This window comes from Chrysemys picta, chromosome 8 (genome assembly GCF_011386835.1).
Source record: "Chrysemys picta bellii isolate R12L10 chromosome 8, ASM1138683v2, whole genome shotgun sequence".
In the NCBI taxonomy this organism is placed as follows: domain Eukaryota; kingdom Metazoa; phylum Chordata; order Testudines; family Emydidae; genus Chrysemys; species Chrysemys picta.
This window is the reverse complement of record NC_088798.1, coordinates 89122652-89140390: the sequence shown is the minus strand read 5'-3', so window position 1 is coordinate 89140390 and position 17739 is coordinate 89122652. Positions and strand designations below refer to the sequence as shown.

Sequence of the window (17739 nt, the reverse complement as noted above, 5' to 3'; positions counted from 1 at the left end):
GAAGGCTGGGTTCTGCAAGATAAGCCTTGCTCTCAATGTTTGCATGGCCCATCTGTGGCACCCCTTACATAGCAGAAGGGGACCCCCTCCAATGGGCAACAAAGAGCCAAGACCATCTCCCCAGCCAGCCCTGGAATGAAGATGGGGTTCCTCTAGGGGCAGGGGGACAGGAAAGGGCATATCAGGAGCTAGGCTGGACACTGAGCTTTGCCAGACCCGCAGAACTCCGGTCAGGGATGGTCACTCAGTGCGGCATTGACATGGTTAAAAGCCATGGGGGGGGGAGGAAGGGATGGAGAGAGGGACTGCACTGAAATGGATGCCTGCCCTCCTCCCCACAGAGGTTATCGCAAGACAAACAGACGTCTGACTCGGACAGCATGGCAGCAGGGGAGAACTGCACCCCCATGAGCCGAAGGGAGCGCGGTGAGAGCCCCAGCCCCACTCTGACCATTGTGGGCCCATGGTCTGGCATTGCTGTGGGGAGGGGTGGGGGGAGGGTCCACCCCACTGCAGAAAGCATCCTCATCACCTCTCTGCAGCTGTCTCAATAAGCCGCCTGCTGCTGGGAGGTGGGAAGGGGTCACCCATGCCTGCTGGCACAACTTCCCCTCACTGCCATGCGGCCCTGCTGCATGTGATGGAGTTGCTGAGGCCTCTGCCACAGAGGAATATTTGCAGCCTCTGTCTGAATCTGCCCCTGGCTCCACGCACCAGTTCTCTGAAGTGCAACAGTTGCTGGGGGTGGGGATGTCCTGCTCTTGCCCCGTCGGTGTATCTCTTCCCCCTCTGCCCTCCTCTCCCTGCCACTGTCTGACACCCGAAACCCCTTCCTGCTCTCATTGCAAATCCCAGCCTGAGAGATGGCACCATAGTGACCTCTCCGCTTTGGCCAGCCTTTGGGGGGTTGCCATTTACTCCTGAGCTGAGCTCTCCTCCCTGTTCCCAGGGAAAGGCAAGAAGAGCGGTTTGGCTGAACTGAAGGGCTCAGTGAGCCGGGCAGCTGGGAGGAAAATCACCAGGATCATCAGCTTCTCCAAAAAGAAGCCATCCCCTGAGGACACCCAGACATCCTCCACCGAGGAGGACATCCCCTGCTGTGGTTCGTACCTAGGGCTCTGGGGAGATGGGAGCAAGAAGGGGGTTTTCTGGATCTAGGTGGACGTTGTTTCTAGGGGACTTGGTGCCAGGTGTAAGTTGTGCCACAATGCCTTTCTCTTGCCCATCGGACGGACCACCCAGAAGGGGAATGGGGACACAAGACACAGGGAATTTCAGTGTTTCCTCTGAATTCCACCCATTGCTCACTAGCCCCACAACAGCATCAGGGACTCTGCCATGACATGGAAAGGGATTTCCGGCTACAGGCATGTAGCCTGGGATTGACACACTCCCCCTCTCCCTCTCCCTCTCCTCTTTTCTAGCTCAGTGTCCCCAGACTGTGATTGTAGGACCAGACTATTTCACCCAGGGCAGAGCACTCTGGGTACACATCTGGGGAGGTGCTGGGGACCACACAGCTGTCAGGTGCTCTGTGTTAAGTGCCATGTGAACAGGGTGATTTGGTTTTCTCTCTTCTAAGCTAGAGCGGTAGAGCTAAAGCCTGCAAGTTACATAAACAATTGGAACAAGTTATTAAACAATCCATTTGTAAACACCTGGAGGCGAGTTCTAAGGAACAGCCAGCATGGATTTGTCAACAAATCATGCCAAACCAACTTAACTTCCTCCTTTGACAGGGTTACTGGCTTAGTGTATGGGGAGAAGCAGTAGATGTGATATGTCTTGATTGAGTTAGGCTTTTGACACAGTCCACATGACATTCTAATAAGCAAACTAGGGAAATGTGATCTAACTGAAATTTCTATAAGGTGGGGGCACAATTGGTTGAAAGACAATAGTCACTTAGAGTAGTTCTCCATGGCCTGCTGTCAAATTTGGGAGGGTGTATCTAGTGGGGTTCCACGGGGCTCAGTCCTGGGTTTAGTACTAGTCAATATTTTCACTAATGACATGGATAATGGAGTGGGGAGTATGCTTATAAAATGTGTAGATAACACCAAGCTGGGTGGGGTTGCAAGCACTTTGGGGGCCAGGATTAGAATTCAAAAGAACCTTGACAAATTGAAGAATTGGTCTGAAATCAACAAGATGAAATTTGAATAAAGGCAAGTGCAACGCACCACTACAAAAGGGGAAATAACTGGCTAGATGGTAGTACTACAGATCTGGGGGTTGTAGTGGACACAAATTGAATGAGTCGACAATGTAATGCAGTTGCAAAACAGGCTATAATTATTCTGGGGTTTATTAACAGTGGAGAAAGTCCAGAGGAGAATAACAAAAATGATAAAAGATTTAGAAAACCTGACCTATGAGGAAAGATTAAAAATACTAGCATGTTTAGTCCTGAGAAAAGAGGACTAAGGAGGGACCTAATAAGTCTCCAAATATGTTAACAGCTGTTATAAACAGGGTGATAATCAGTAGCTCCTCATATCCACTGAATGGGTAGGACAAGAAGTAATTGCCTTCTCTGCAGCAAGGGCTATTTAGGTTACATATTAGGAAAAACTTTCTAACTATAAAGGTAGCTAAGCTCTGGAATAGACTTCCAGGGGAGGTTGTGGAATCCCTGTCATTGGAGGCTTTCAAGAACAGATGGGCCACACCCACACACCTATCAGGGATGATCAAGGTTTACATGGTCGTGCCTCTGTGCAGGGGACTGGACATCATGACTTTCCAAGGTCCCTTCCAGCCCCATGACTCTGAGTTTGTAAGTTGCTCAAATTGCCCTCTAAGATAAGATGCTGCTAAAGAAAATCAATGAAGCCCCATATGTCTGTCTGAGAGACTCATACTGGCGCCCATTCCCATAACACCCGAGAGCATCACAATCTTGGATGTCAAGTATCAGAGGGGTAGCCGTGTTAGTCTGAATCTGTAAAAAGCAACAGAGGGTCCTGTGGCACCTTTGAGACTAACAGAAGTATTGGGAGCATAAGCTTTCGTGGGTAAGAACCTCACTTCTTCAGATGCAAGGGATGTAGCTATCCTTGCTACACACCTGGAAGATAGGGAAGTGCTCTTCTCCCATGGGGAACTGAGGCACAGAGACCAAGTGATCAGTCACACAGGTGGTCTGTGGTGGAGCTGGAAACGGACTCCGGGTCTCTTTAGTCCCAGACTAGTGCCCTAACCACCGGACCATTTACCTCATGAATCCTGCCCCCAAAACAGAGGGGATGAGCATGGTAACCTCATAAGGCTTCTGCATCTACAGTTTCTGTGGACAAATCCTAATGTCCTTACTTGGGCAAACGTTCCGTTGACTTCAGCAGAGATTTTGCAGAGTATGAACTTACTAAAGACCAAACTGCACTTGGGCCTTTGATTTTGAGTTCTGCAGTTCTAAGGGGCAGATCTGCTGGTCTCCAGAGAGAGGGTTCTGCCCCTCTGCAGTTCTTTGTGGGGTGCTTCCACTGCCAGAACAATGTGGGGGAACAAGGCCTACCCAGAGGTAGGGAGATCGGCAGATCTCTGACAGGCCTGGACATATCTTGGTAGGATACCGCAGAGCAGCATTTCAGACTCTGGGTATATCTACACTGCAGTTAGACACCCGCGGCTGGCCTGTGCCAGCTGACTCGGGCTCGTGGGCCTTGGGTTGCAGGGCTGTTTAACTGTGGTCTACATGTCCAGGCTTGGGCTGGAGCCCCAGCTCTAGGACCCTGTGAGGTGAGAGGGTCCCAGCTGCAGCCTGAGGCCGAATGTCTACACTGCAATTAAACAGCCCCTTAGCTCGAATCCTACGAATCTGAGTCAGTTGGCACAGGCCAGCCGTGAGTGTCTAGTATAGACAGACCCACTGACTGAAGTAGAGCGAGACAAGACAACCTTTTGGAGCCTCCCGCCCAGCCCCTATTGGCTCTCGCTTTCCACCTTTCCTCTAGCATCATGCTTGTTCGTGCATATCAGCTGAACCTAATGAACCGAGACTCTCTTCCCTTTGGGAACCGGCTCTCCCTGCAGGTTACCTGAATGTCCTGGTTAACCAGTGCTGGAAGGAGCGTTGGTGTTGTTTGAAAGGCAACACGCTCTATTTCCACAAGGACCGCTCTGACTTGCGGACGCACATGAATGCCATCGTCCTGCGTGGCTGTGAGGTGGTGCCAGGCCTGGGCCCTAAACACCCGCTTGCTTTCCGCATCCTTCGCAGTGGGCAGGAGGTCTCTGCCTTGGAGGTGAGTGTTTCATTCTCAGCGGCTCTGAGTGACGCATGTGGGCTGTAGAGGCTTTTCCTGCCTCACTCTGGAAGATGTGGATGGGCAGTTTGGGTCCAAATCCTGGTCTGTTTCCTTAAGGGTTTAACCAAACCCAGAACTGAACAGAGAGCCAGAATAGATTCTAAATGGAAACCTTCAGGGACAGTTTAACTTACCCCTTCCCCAGCTGTGCTTTGAGACCTCAAATGCAGCCAGATGGGCTGGTGCATGGCCCAGGCAAGTGAAATTGTCTAGAACCAAAACGCAAAGTCCTGTTTTGCTGCCGAGCCCAGCCAAATGCGGGCGATCACATAAACCACGCTGAGCAGCCTCTGAAATTTTCATTAATAATCTGTGGTGCACCTCGTTACACAGACAAGGGATTTGGGGTTTTTTAAATCTAATCTTTATCTTGGCAGGATCCCTTAGGCTATGTGACGTTTTTATTCCATGATTGATTAAAGCAGGCATGCATGGAGCACCCTGTTAAGGTGCTTCAGACAAGTGAATGAAATATACGAAGTAATTTCACTTGGGTCTGAATGACTGTATAGCAGCAGCCCAGATACTGATAGTATCAGCACAGAGAAGCTGCTGGATTCGTTGAACCAGGCAAATCACGGCAGGTGAATGAACTCATTTGACTCTTAGCGTCAACCCAACGGCTCACCTGCACAGGAGCAGAGCTTGGCAGGTGCTTGGGCTGATGGAATCCAGCTAATAGCAAGCTCATTCTCTAGGAAGGGTAACTTCTTCCCAGTTCCCCTGGGAAGCCCATCCCTACCCAACCCCACGCAGAGTTGAAGACGTTCTGCATGTGTTGCATATGAGCAGATGCCTGTGCTTTTTTGTGTGGCATGGGTGGGTTGGGCTGGTGTGGGGAGACCCAAAGCAAGGTGGTTTTGGGGGGCCAGGGGAAATATTGGCGTAACTCCCTGCCCATGCTCTGCAGGATATGGGTCATCTACCTGGAGAGATGTGAAGGGGAGATGCATATCCAGGGGCCAGGTGCTCATGATGATGGCTTTCTCACCCCCTAGGCAAACTGCTCTGAAGATCTGGGCCGCTGGCTCGGCCTCCTGCTGGTTGAGACTGGCTCCCAGAAAACCCCGGAGGCCTTGCACTATGACTACGTGGATGTAGAGACAATAGCCAACATAGTCACCGCTGTGAGACACTCCTATCTGTAAGGGGCTCTCCTCCCATCGTTCCAAAGCTTTCGTTAAGTGTGTGTGTGTTCGAACTCCGGCATGAGGCTCACCTGGTGCCCCCGGCTGAGCCTGGGAGAGCAAAACTCCCTGTGAGGCCATCCCAGCCAGCAGCACTTCCACCATGGATGCATCTTGTCTCCAAACCCAGGTGGCAACACAGCCCCAAGTCATTGCATGTGGCCTCAGAGCCAGAATAAACCACCTGCCCCATGAGTAGTGTTGTGGGGTAGGGACATGTGGTGGGAAAAGCAGAAGGGGGTTATGATTTGTGGGGCCCTGAGCTGTGTGCACCTTCTAAAAGCTGGCTAGGGACTGGAGCTCAGGACTGGGACCTGGTAGCACTGGCTATGCTAAGTGGACTTGGTCAAGTCACTGCATCTCTGTGCCTCGTTTGCTCCTGGAATGGGATAATACCTATTACCACATTTACAAAAGTGTGGGGCACCTGCCTCTGGGAGGAGGCGTGGGGGGGAGTGGGGGTGTACAAAGGGCAAGCTGGGGGCGGGGAGGTGTGGAACACACAAATTGAAGACGGGGAGGCTTTTATCAGCACATGAGATCTGGTGGCTGGGGGGGGCAGTGCCCAACTGGCTTCATTTCCCTGAAGCAGGGCTCGGCTCGTAGTGGTTTGGGGACTGCATGGGGGAGGGGAGGCAGGGCTAACTCATGAAAGTTTGCAAAGTGTTTTGAGATCTTTGGGTGGAAGGAGCTAGAGAAGGACGGCATGTTGCTGCTGTGCGGGAAGGGGCTGACACTCTCTACCTCCCCAGGTGGGCCAGCACCTCCCACGAGAGCCAGGCTGACTCTTCCCGGGTGGTGTATGATGACGTCCCCTACGAGAAGGTGCAGGTACGAATGTGGCTTGCTTCCTATCACACTCTCCCTAGAGAGGCCATGGTCCTTCTCCCACGCGACCTCCAAGTAACTGAATGCTGGGGAGACAGGCGCCCCCTTCCCCTCAGTGGCGTTTGGGGCCCACGGTTTCTCAGCAGCCTCCCTGCCCTGAGTGCAGATTTCTGCTCCTGCCTAGTACTGATGGGATCTGTTTTCATTGCGTCCATCCATGCAGGCAGAGGAGCCACTGCGGCCGTCGGGGGCCCAGGTGAAGCGGCATGCCTCGTCCTGCAGTGAGTCGTCACGCCGCGTGGACCCGCAAGTCAAAGTCAAAAGACATGCATCAAGTAGGTTCAGATTCGCCCACCAGCAGGTGTGCTATGGGGTCAAACCTCAGCCACATGGGAGGGAACCAGTTGGCTCAGGGATTGGGGCCTCCCATCTCTGGTCACCTCTTCCTATCGAGCCCCAGGTTACTAATGGCAGAAGCCGTTCCCAGCCGCTGGCTGTTCCATGAGAGGAGTTGGTGGGGTCTTAGTCCCGTGTGGGCTAGTGATGGTCGTGGGTGGCAACGTGTCCTTTAGGAACTGGAGTAACTGGTAGGCTGATCTGAGGGACCTGCAGCTTCTCCTTCCCAGCCGGGGCTCTGGTATGTTGGACTGCTGTGATGAGTGGGAAGCGTGAACTGCCCCTACTAAGGACAGAGTGGGGACTCTGCTGTTCCTCTGGCACCTTTCACCTGCCCTGAATTCACTAATGAAAAGCGACCCCTCCGCAGGCAATGGGGAAGGAGGTGCCAGGATCACCCTCAGCCTGCATGGACTTCAGTGCGTCTTCCTGGGAAGACTGGTGTGATGCCGCTGTTCCCACAGGCAGCTCCTTCTCCCTGCCACAGCCTAGTCCAGCCTTGGGAGCTGACCCAGCTCATCTGTGACACTCCCATCATGGAAACAGACATCAAGCTGCGAGTCCTGAACTCGTCTCGCTGAGCCTGCATTTTGCTCTCCACTATAGAGGCAGGGGCTAGTGTGCCAACTCCCTGCCTGACCAGCTGTGCCCTTGTTCTGTAGATGCCACCCAGTACAAGTATGGGAAGAACCGGGCTGAGGAGGACGCCCGGATGTTCCTGACGGAGAAAGAGAAGCTGGAGAAGGAGAGAGCTTCTATCCGGAATGAGTTGGTGACCCTGCGGAAGGAAAAGAGGGAGCTCCGGGAGGCCATGAAAAGTAGCACAGGTATGGAGCCTGCTGCAGCCCAGGCAGGAGAGGAAATACCCCCCTGACTGTTCTGACCCCAGCCCCCCAATATGGGATCATGGCAACAGTCACCAGACCAGCGGACATCTCAGCGATGAGGCTGGCGGATTTTTAATGCCCAGCAAAGCAGGGATGAGCCAGGGTGAATAAAACCCAGCAAAACGGTGCAAGTTTCCTCTATCCAGCTCTGCCAATGCCCTGTAGCCTGACCTGCTGCTGCTCACCCGTTCTGGTCCCAGTTCTGGCCATGCACTGGTAAGGCTCCCTGCTGGTCCAGTTCTCCAGATTTCTCATGAGCATGACAGTCCTGCCATCTCCTTGGCCGCACCCTGAACCCGAGAAAGCCCCTTCTCTCCCCCGACTGTGCAGACAGGCCCACCTCCCACCTTTGCTAGCCAGGAGTTTAGGCGTCCACTATTATTCAGCAGCAAACTCCTACTCCCACCCTCCCCTGCTCCCCCATGGGGGTTGCACATGACTGTACCATCTTCTCTCCCAGCCCTGGTGCTGCTGACTCCCTGCTGGTCCAGCCCCAGCATGGACGCAGTGGAATGCCCTCTGCTGGAGCTGCTGTGCTCCTTTGTTCTTTGTATTCCTTGTTCCTGGCACCCCCTCTCAGGGCCGGGGCTGTGCTTTCCACTCTGCTGGGCAGAACATTGGGTCCCAGCTGAGTCAGCGGGGACCTGGTGCACCTGCTGCTGCGGCCACCTCAAACTGTGCACAACAGCCTCACCTAGTGGCCAAATAGGTGTGTGTCCCTCCAGTAAAAAAGGCAGGTCCTTGTATTGTTTCCTTTTCAGCTTCTAAGGTTGAAAAGTCAGAGCAGAGAACGTACTAGTACTACACAGGAGCACCTCGGGAATGGAGGTTGCTCGTAATTCTGAAATGTTTGTCACTCTGAACAAAACGTTGGGGTTCCTTCAAAAGTTTACAACTGAACATTGACTTAATATAGCTTTGAAATTTCATTATGCAGAAGAAAAATGCTGCTTTCCCTTTATTTATTTTTTTTTTTTTTAGTAGTTTACATTTAACACTGTACTGTACTTGGGGGTTTTGTCTCTGCTGCTGCCTGATTGTGTGATTGACGGATCAGTTTGTAACTCTGGTGTTCGTAACTCTGAGGTTCTACTGTACTAATAAATCCTAGCAAAGGAGAGAGGCTGCAGCAGGGTGTGGTTCATGGATATCAGACACTAGAAACAGGCTGATCTGAGATCTCCTCCTAGGTGCTGGCACATCACTGCTGCCCCCTGCAAACCACACTCACTGGAGGGGGTGGTAAATTTGGGCTTGGGAGCCTCCTTCATTCTACAAACCCCATCCCATCTCTCCATGGCTCTGTGCTGAGTTGACAGGACCTGATTGGTCTTGTTCCTTGTCTCCTGCAATCAGGGAGGAAGCTGAAGGAGCTGGAGGAGCAGGTGGTGGCCCTGGAGGAGCAGTGCAAAGGGAAGGAGGAGCAGCGCGTAGACCTAGAGCTCAAGCTGACGGAGGTGAAGGACCGGCTGAAACAGTCGCTAGCAGGAGGGCCGGCTCTGGGGCTCACCGTGACCAGTAAAGCTGAAAATGGGGTATGGAGTCACCACCTTCCTTTCCACGGCCCCGGTCTTCCTTCGGGTTCCTGTTCCCCTGCAGAATCATAGAAGCTTAGGATTGGAAGAGACCTCAGAAGGTCATCTAGTCCAACCCCCTGCTCAAAGCAAGAGCAACCCCAACTAAATCATCCCAGTCAGGGCTTTGTCAAGCCGGGCCTTAGAGGTTTTTAAGGATGGAGATTCCACCACCTCCCTAGGTAACCCATTCCAGTGCTTCACCACCCTCCTAGTGAAATAGTTTTTCCCAATATCCAACCTAGACCTCCACCCACTGCAACTTGAGACCATTGCTCCTTGTTCTGTCATCTGCCACTACTGAGAACAGCCGAGCTCCATCCTCTTTGGAACCCCCCTTCAGGTAGTTGAAGGCTGCTATCAAATCCGCCCTCACTCTTCTCTTCTGCAGACTAAAGCCCAGTTCCCTCAGCCTCTCCTCATAAGTCATGTGCCCCAGCCCCCTAATCATTTTTGTTGTCCTCCGCTGGGCTCTCGGAGTTGTCCACATCCTTTCTGTAGTGCAGGGCCTAAAACTGGATGCAATACTCCAGATATGGCCTCACCAGTGCCAAATAGAGGGGAATAATCACTTCCCTCGATCTGCTGGCAATGCTCCTGCTAATGCAGAGGGGTGGGACTCTGTTTTTTCTGTTGGCTTGTGCCTGCTTCAGGTGGGAGACGTAGGGATACAAGTGGAGGGCCAATGCACCTCAGCCTTGAGACCCGCAGCCTCCCCTCTGCTAGGCTCACCCCATCCTACCCGAGGCAGCCCTGCCCTGCAGCCCCCGGCTGTCTTGCTATTTGGCCATTCCAGTCCTAGGATTTTCCCCAGCTGTGCAGTGACCCCTCTGCTATTCCAGTGCTGGGCTCCCACCAGCTCTGCCAGTGCCCCTCAGTGTTCAGCAGGTCCCAGCAGTCCATTAGTGGACGGTAAATGCTTCTTGCCACATTTGGAAGCTGTGGAGTGTGCTTTAATCTGGGTTCTCTGGCTGTCTCCTGCTGTCACTGCTTTCTGGGTCTCTAAAGGATTATTCTTCCCCCACCCCCAGGAGACTGGAAATAAGCCAAATGGGAACCCCATGGAGCACTTGGTCCCAGTGAACTGTGCAGCGGAAATGAGGAAGAGGAGCCCCTCCATCCTCCCTGCCAACAAGGGGAAAGTGCTGCAGAAGGCCAAGGTACAGCTCTGACCGCCCAGCCTGGCAGCATCTTCCTCAGCCTTGCCAGCAGGTGTTTGGACACTGCACCATCCCTAGACCCTGAGGCTGGGGAATCAGCTGGTCACCCCTCCCCCTTCCATTCCTGCCTGCCCCCAACACCACTCTAATGCATCAGCAGCCCTGCCAGGTTCTGCAGAGCCCCCTGCCAGGTTCTGCAGAGCCCCCTGCCAGTGACTGCCCTCTGGCTGCTGAGGGGGTGGGAAGCCTTGGGACTTAGGAGTCATCAGGTTGGCTGGGGGAGATCATGGAAGTGGCAACTCATGACCTGACTTCCAGGGCAATGGTGGTGGCTCAGTCACTGAAGACTGTGGAATCTAGAGTGACCAAAGCCCTGTAGCAGGCAGTAACGTAGGGAGTTGGCCTGGCTTGGTCCCTGAATGGCGGAGCTAGATCAGGCCTCATCAGGCTTTCCCCATCTCTGATTTCCACACAGTATTGCACAAGCTAAAGAAGCTACTCAGAGCTAAACCTTGGCCCACCAGAGTACATCTGTGCTGCAATTGAATGCCTGTGGCTGGCCCATGTCCGCTGAATTGGGCTCAGGCTGCAGGGCTATAAAACTGCCACGTAGATATCTGGGCTCGGGCTGGAGCCTGGACCCCGTGAGGGGAGAAAGGTCCCAGATCCCAGGCTCCAGCCAGAGTCTGAACATATACACAGCCCTGTACAGTCCCAATCCCGCGAGCCTGAGACAGCTGCTGTGGGCTGGCTGCAGGCGTTCAACTGCAGGGTAGACGTACCCCTGCTGGCTCCTGAGGGTCTACAGCATGGGGCTCAGTAGCTGCACCCGTTGGGCCTGATTCTTTCTTCATGCCAACAGGCCCTGAAACTTTTTTCTTTTCCCCCCTCTTTGCCTTGCATTGCAGGAGTGGGAGATGAAGCAAACCTAACTGGGGCAGCCAGGCCTCACCTGCAGCGAACAGACTTGGGCCCTGGGACACACTGAAGAGCCGCAAGCCCCTTTTCCCCAGGGAGAGTGGAAGAGGATTCTGGCAAGCGTGGATCTCCAGCAGGGGGATGGGGGCATGGGGAAAGCACCCACCTTCTAATGGTGGGGACGTTTGGCAAGCAGACAAGATTGGGTGTTGGGGAGAGGGGAGGGATATTTGGGAATGGGGGGGAATCTGTCAAGAGTAAGGCTCCCATGCAGCTGGAATGCCCAGCTCTGGGGAGGAGCACCCCACTAGGACTGGGACGTTGGCCATCCCCATTGATGTATTTTGCTCTTGGTAACTAACAGAACCAGGGGGAGCGTGAGCTAGGGGACGGTTCAGGTAACTTAGAGTCAGAGCACCTGGCTTCTATTCTTGATTGCACCACAGGTGGTCTGTGACTAGATTGTGCTTTACCTTCTGCTGCTCAGTTTCCTCCCTCTGTCAAATGTGGGTCGGTATGATCTAGCCTCCACCGAGGGGTGGGGTCAGCTTTCATTAGAGGCATTACATGGAAGTGGTGCTATTGACATGCGATTTTACTGGATCAGGCCATTGGTGTAGTTAGTCCACTATCCCCAACCAGAGCAGAGATTGTGTGGAGCTAGCCTAGTCTCCTCCCTCTGCAGCGGCCAAGCCCACAGGCCCTAGAAGGAGACCTTGTCGCCATGGTGCTTTCTTGTGCATTGTTTGGTAGATCTGACCCTTAGAGCTTCTGACTTAGTGGGTGTGCTCTGCCCTGTTGCCGTCTCTTCTGTCACATTGCAGTTGTCCTTTTTGTATTATTTTTTTTTATACATCAGGTAAATTCAGCACAACGGGGGAAGAGGAAGGCTGGGAAGCTATACTTTAAAGTGGCCACTGATTTTAGATGTTTCTGTTTTGGGGTTCATGAGCCACCCTGGCTGCTGCTCCACCCTAGTGTCTCCTGACTTCTCAGCACCTCTGAGTGGTGGGGGGCCAGGTTGTCTCAAGTTTGTTGCCTCTGGCTCAACTGTTTTATCTAATTCTAGTCTCCTTCCTGCGGGAAACAGCTCTGCTGCAGGGCAATGCTGCCCAGTGCAGGGCAAGGGCTGAGTGCCTTTGGAGAATGAACGCTGGGGAAGCTCTGCTGCCAACATTTGAAAGCACCCTCATTGGGCCTTGCTCAGCATCTTGGGGGGGGCAGAGGGGTGGTATATGGAGCCGCTGCCTCAAAGCACTGTCGGATGGTAAGCTGTGTGGAGAAGGGGGGCGGGGCGGGGGGGGGGGGAGATAAGGGTATTGCCTGAACTAATGGCACATCCTCAACACTGCATGCAGGGCAGGACACCTCCAGTTCAGCAACAGCCTCTGGAAGATAAGGACCAGAGAAGGGGGCAAGAACAGAGGAAACAATTTCAGCCAATGTAGTATGGAGAAGAGTATGCAGAGCCAGGAAGCCTGGGGGATAGAGGGAAAGCACAAGGCATTCCTCTTTGTTCCTGGACTGCACCAAAGGGTAATGTGCCAGTAAGCTTTCAGTACAACAGAACCTGTGGAACTCACTGCCTCAGGGTATTTGTATGATAACTAGCTAAGCAACCTTTAATAAAAATAGCAACTGCAGGTAAATGAGCTGGGCTCAAAACCATCTGTGTGTTCCTCCCTGCAGCTGCAGGCCGTGAGCTGTTCAGTAGTTGTAAATCCCCCACCCCCAGCTAGTGTCCACACTAAAGAAATACATGGGGGAGGGGAAGCAGTATCACTTGCTCTTCATCCAATTTGAATGCACCCTACGTCCACATACACAAGAGCTCAAGCTGGTTTACAGTCAGGCTAAATACAGTTCAGCATAGATTATGCTGCAGCAGTGTTAATATTGATTCAATCTCCCTCTTGCTAGCCTGGGTTGTCTTAGTGTCAAACCAGAGTATTGCAGGGGTAGGTGCCTGAGTGGGATTTTTTCACTGCCTTGGCGGCAGTCCGCATCAGTGAACAGAAGAGAAGGATGCACTTGGATAATCCTATGCTCCTTCATAAAAGTCTAGTTTTGCAGAGACTCCCCATCCCCTGCCCCCGACAGTAACCTTGACCTGGCCCCTAGGTCGTCTCCAAGCCAAGGTGGGATGCTGTGGCTGCTAAGGAACATTTCTGATCTCGTGGCCCTGGCCATGCCCAAGCCTATGCTGTGATTGGTGCTAGCGGATTGTTGCCTCTCCACAGTTTGGTTGAAGGCTGGGCCTTGTCTCCAACGATGTAGGAAGAAGGGGAACTGGATGCTTCTGTTCCTTGAAACACTGTCACCTTCCCAGCACCCACAGCTGTTCCTGCCATATGCTAGCGCATCTCTCAGCATGTCCCTGCCACTGCAGACTGCTCCCTCTGTCTCCTTCAGTTCTGTGTGGTCTTCCTGGCTCAAGGCAGGTGTCACTTCACGATATGCAGCCATCCTCATCTCCCCCCACCGCTCTAGTGCTCTCCACTAAGACAACAAGGCATGAACTGTCAGCACGGAATTGAAGCAGGGCTCCAAGTTGGTTTTAGGGGATAGATGCCCACCAGCGTGCTGCAAGTTATCTTTGGGTAGCCCACAGTCAAACACCTTAGGCCAAAGGCATCCCTGCTGTAACTGTATGCTTTGCACTCAAGCTGCACTAGGGTCATTCTAGCGCACTCCTAGGTAGAACAATTCCTTCTCCAGCCCTAGCTCAAGAGGAGGGTTTCTCAGACCACTTAGCTAGGACGGGCTGCAGCCTCAGCCCCATAGGTTCCTCCAGGTTTCTAGTCTCTAATTTTTGAACAGGGGCTAGAACTGCTTGAAAGTCGAACCTGTCAAAATCCTGCTGCTTTCTCCTCATAACCCTCTTCCCTTCATACTGGCAGGACTGGAGCCAGCGATTTGTGTATCTGTGCTAATCTTCTGCTCGCGTGCCTGTAATGGCTTCATAATCCCAGGGGCAGATGTGTCATGCCAAAGGCTCTGTAGTGTACAGAGAGCAAACCATCTGTTGGTGACAAGCCTGAAGAACAAAACCAAACATCCCTTCTGTATTGCAGTAGGGTTTTTCTCCTATAACTCAGCCCAGCAGGGACACAGGTGTGCTCCCTCACTAATGAGCCAAGACATATGCTGCTACTTCCCATAAAGAAACTAAGGCTTTCACCGGACAGTGCCTGCCCAGTGCCCTATGATTACAGGATGGGGGCTCGGTCTCTGTGTCTCTCCGCCCTGCTGCCTCAACCGAAGCTGGGAGGGGTAGGGAAACCAGCAGGAACGGGGAGACAGAAGCTTGGGCATAGTCATGCCTGGTAGGCATCCCTGCTGCCTGGGCAGCACAATGCCACTTGTACCACCTGCTTCTGGATGTGGGGGATGGAAGGTGCCTGGCTCAGCATGTTGTGCCCCATGCTTCCTCTGTAAGAACCATCTGCATTTTATGGAGCTGTGTCCTTTCCCCTAATAAAGAGACTGCTGTACAGAACCCAGGCTGTGCGCATTTACTCAGCTCAGCAAGGGGTGTGCCTGGGCTGGATTTAGGTAAGGGGAGGGTTAGCTGCCCCCTCCCACTGGGGGCCTGGTGCCACAATCCAAAAGCGGCCTGACATCGTGCTGCTGCACCGGCTGGGCTTGCTGCTCCTGCCCTAGGGTCACCAGAGCAGAGCTGGCGGTGTGCACACTGGGACCTTGGTATGGGTGGGCCCCACAGCCTGATCCCTGGCTGGGCAGGTGTAACATTACAAACTGCTGGCCATCAGAATTTGTGGCTTTGCTGATACACAGCATGCTGATACGAAGTGGGGCTGCTCAGTAACATCTGCTGAAGCCCCTGTCATCACAAGGGAATAAGCCATCTGCAGTGGTTGCAAAAATAGGGTGTTGGGGGGGGGGGGCAGAGGATGGTACAGCTCAGCACCCGCTTTCCAGGGCTGTGTTCTTAAAAGCATCGTGCATCCCAATGCCTAGACAAGGCAGCTCTTCTCTGTCTGAAATAATGTATTGAGCTGCCGAAGGAGACTTAAGTCAGTGAAATATTTTACATACACCCCCTTCCAATAATGGTAATTGTCAGACAGGTTTTTAGTGTTTAAAATAATCCAACTCAGTCTCTATGTCTGTATAAAGCCTCATAGCAGTTCACAAATTTGTCTTTTCTGCTTGTGGCACCTTAGAGACTAACAAATTTATTTGAGCATAAGCTTTCGTGGGCATCCAAAGGCTTATGCTCAAATAAATTTGTTAGTCTCTAAGGTGCCACAAGTACTCCTGTTCTTTTTGCAGATACAGACTAACACGGGTGCTACTCTGAAACCTCTTTTCTGCTGTTCACTTTGCCTGAATTGGACTGCCTTTTTCTTGTACTCAATTTAAAGGAGTGACACACCATTTACAAGGATTTCCTTTTTAAAATGCTATTTTAATTACTCCTAGCACTTCATCATTTACCTTCATTAACATTGTGCAGATGGATGTCATTGTGCTAGTTAAGTGATATTTTAATAGCAAATAATCATTGAAAATAGTAATAGTTACTAGTAGCTTCAGCAATGACATCTCACACAGTTTCTAGTAGAGCACTTCCGGTTGGTATGGCAACATTTTTACTTCTAAAGTTTTGTTCTTTTTTCATTTTTTATGCACAAGTTTATTCTTTGGGATCATATGACATCAAGGCTGACTGATTTCCCTTTTTCAGATGCCTTTGAGCCGCCAATGGGGATTGCCTTTGCCAACAGTTATTTTGCATCTTTATCCAGCACCCTAGTGCTTTTTCATATCACCACTTGTGTGTGGAACTTGGTTCCCAAATATTCACCACAGGCCAGATTTTTAAAGGGTGAAAGCACCTAGATGCTTTTGAAAATCCTACTAGTTGTCTAAATACCTTTAAAAATCCAGCCCTAAGGGCATTATACTATCTTGTAAGTAATCCTTTTCAAAGGCATACTTCTACTGTGATGTTTAGTAAATATAAATTTACAACCCTGAGAGAGACTGACAACCATAAGTATTTAAAAATCATGTTGTACACCAAAAAGTCATTAAATTAAAATAAATAAATACATTTGGAGTCCTCTTAATTTGCCTTTTTGTTTCTGAGCCTTTAGGGCACATAAGCTTCATACTTTGCTGTTACCTTTCCCAAATAATCCATATACTAAAATGGTTGTACATTTGTATAACATTCAATACCATTTTGTATTTCCAGTAATATGTGATTTCCCCCCTCCCTTTGTATTGGCTGCCTTTTGGAGAAACCAAAGTGCCTTGTCTCCACTATGTTTTTACATAATGCATAAGTTACCCCATGAAAAAAAAAACACATTTTTTAACACTGAGAACAGAGACTATAATGCTGACTCACGTGTTCAATTATTATTCAGAGCCTGACAAATCTCATATGGATTGTGGCTAACACTGCTCCTTCGCCACCAGAGGTGTTTGCGTCTGCAGCCTGCCATCGTGTGGATGTCATGGAAAACCAATTAAAGCATTTTAAACTAAAGGAATTAACAGAGGCGTTTCCCCCCTCAATTTCCCTTATCCCCTTCCCTTATAAGGGCCTGCAGATGGTGTGACACAGCTGTAGAGTTGATGCACATAAATTACAGCGCCTTAAACTCCTATGTGATCACGTTCGTTCAGAAGTAAAGTGGTCTTCGTTTTGAGACTAGCAGTCAGGGTAAGCACAGATCGCAGGAGTTCTTCCCCACAGCTATTAATCATCAGACCTTTGACCCCTCTTGAAGACTTTTAAAATGTGGTACAGTCGAGGTGATTTTTTTGACTCCAAAGAGGAGTGAAGTAATGGAGCACTCTAAATATCAGAAGTATAGGACTGGAAGGGACCTCAATAGGTCATCTAGTTCAGTGTGATGGGCACATGCCACCCATAGGGTTGCCAGGTGTCCAGTTTTCAACCCTGGCAGCTCTGGTGGCTCTGGCCAGCACTGCCGCCCGGGCCATTAAAACTCTGGTCAGCGGTGCTGCAGGGCTAAGGCAGGCTAGTTCCTACCTGTCCTGGCACCGCGCTGCACCCCAGAAGCAGCGAGCAGGTCCGGCTCCTATGTGGTGAGGCCACAGGCTCAGCACGCTGTCCCCGCCCCGAGCACCAGCTCGGCATTCCCATTACTGGGAACCATGGCCAATGGGAGCTGCGGGGTGGTGCCTGAGGGTGAGAGCAGCATGTGTGGAGCCTCCTAGCCCTCCTGCGTGGGAGCTGGACCTGCTGCTGGCTGCTTCTGGGGCGCAGCGCAAAGCCAGGACAGGCAGGGAGCCTGCCTTTGTCCCACTGCGCTGCTGACTGGGAGCTGACTGAGGTAAGCTTGCACCCCAATCCCCTCCCCCAGCACTGAGCCCCCTCCTGCACCCCAAATCCCTCATCCCTGGCCTCACCCCAGAGCCTGCACCCCCAGCCAGAGCCCTCACCCACCCTGAACCCCAACCCCTTGCCCCAGCCCAGA

The 17739-nt window shown here is 51.9% G+C and overlaps 1 protein-coding gene across 4 annotated transcripts in view; it reads left to right on the top strand.

Annotated features, from left to right (window-relative positions):
* Nucleotides 1-16356, top strand: part of AFAP1L1 (actin filament associated protein 1 like 1) — a 60137-nt gene extending 43781 nt beyond the window's left edge. For all 4 annotated transcript variants that reach the window (XM_008179552.4, XM_008179553.4, XM_008179554.4 and 1 more), the window contains 10 exons: nt 342-426; nt 950-1102; nt 4036-4247; nt 5309-5454; nt 6250-6328; nt 6549-6660; nt 7384-7548; nt 8965-9143; nt 10214-10342; nt 11251-16356. In XM_008179552.4, the coding sequence (XP_008177774.3) occupies nt 342-426; nt 950-1102; nt 4036-4247; nt 5309-5454; nt 6250-6328; nt 6549-6660; nt 7384-7548; nt 8965-9143; nt 10214-10342; nt 11251-11274 (1284 nt within the window). In that variant the 3' untranslated portion in view covers nt 11275-16356. The remainder of the gene's footprint in view (nt 1-341; nt 427-949; nt 1103-4035; nt 4248-5308; nt 5455-6249; nt 6329-6548; nt 6661-7383; nt 7549-8964; nt 9144-10213; nt 10343-11250) is intronic.
* The last annotated feature ends 1383 nt before the right edge of the window (nt 16357-17739 follow it).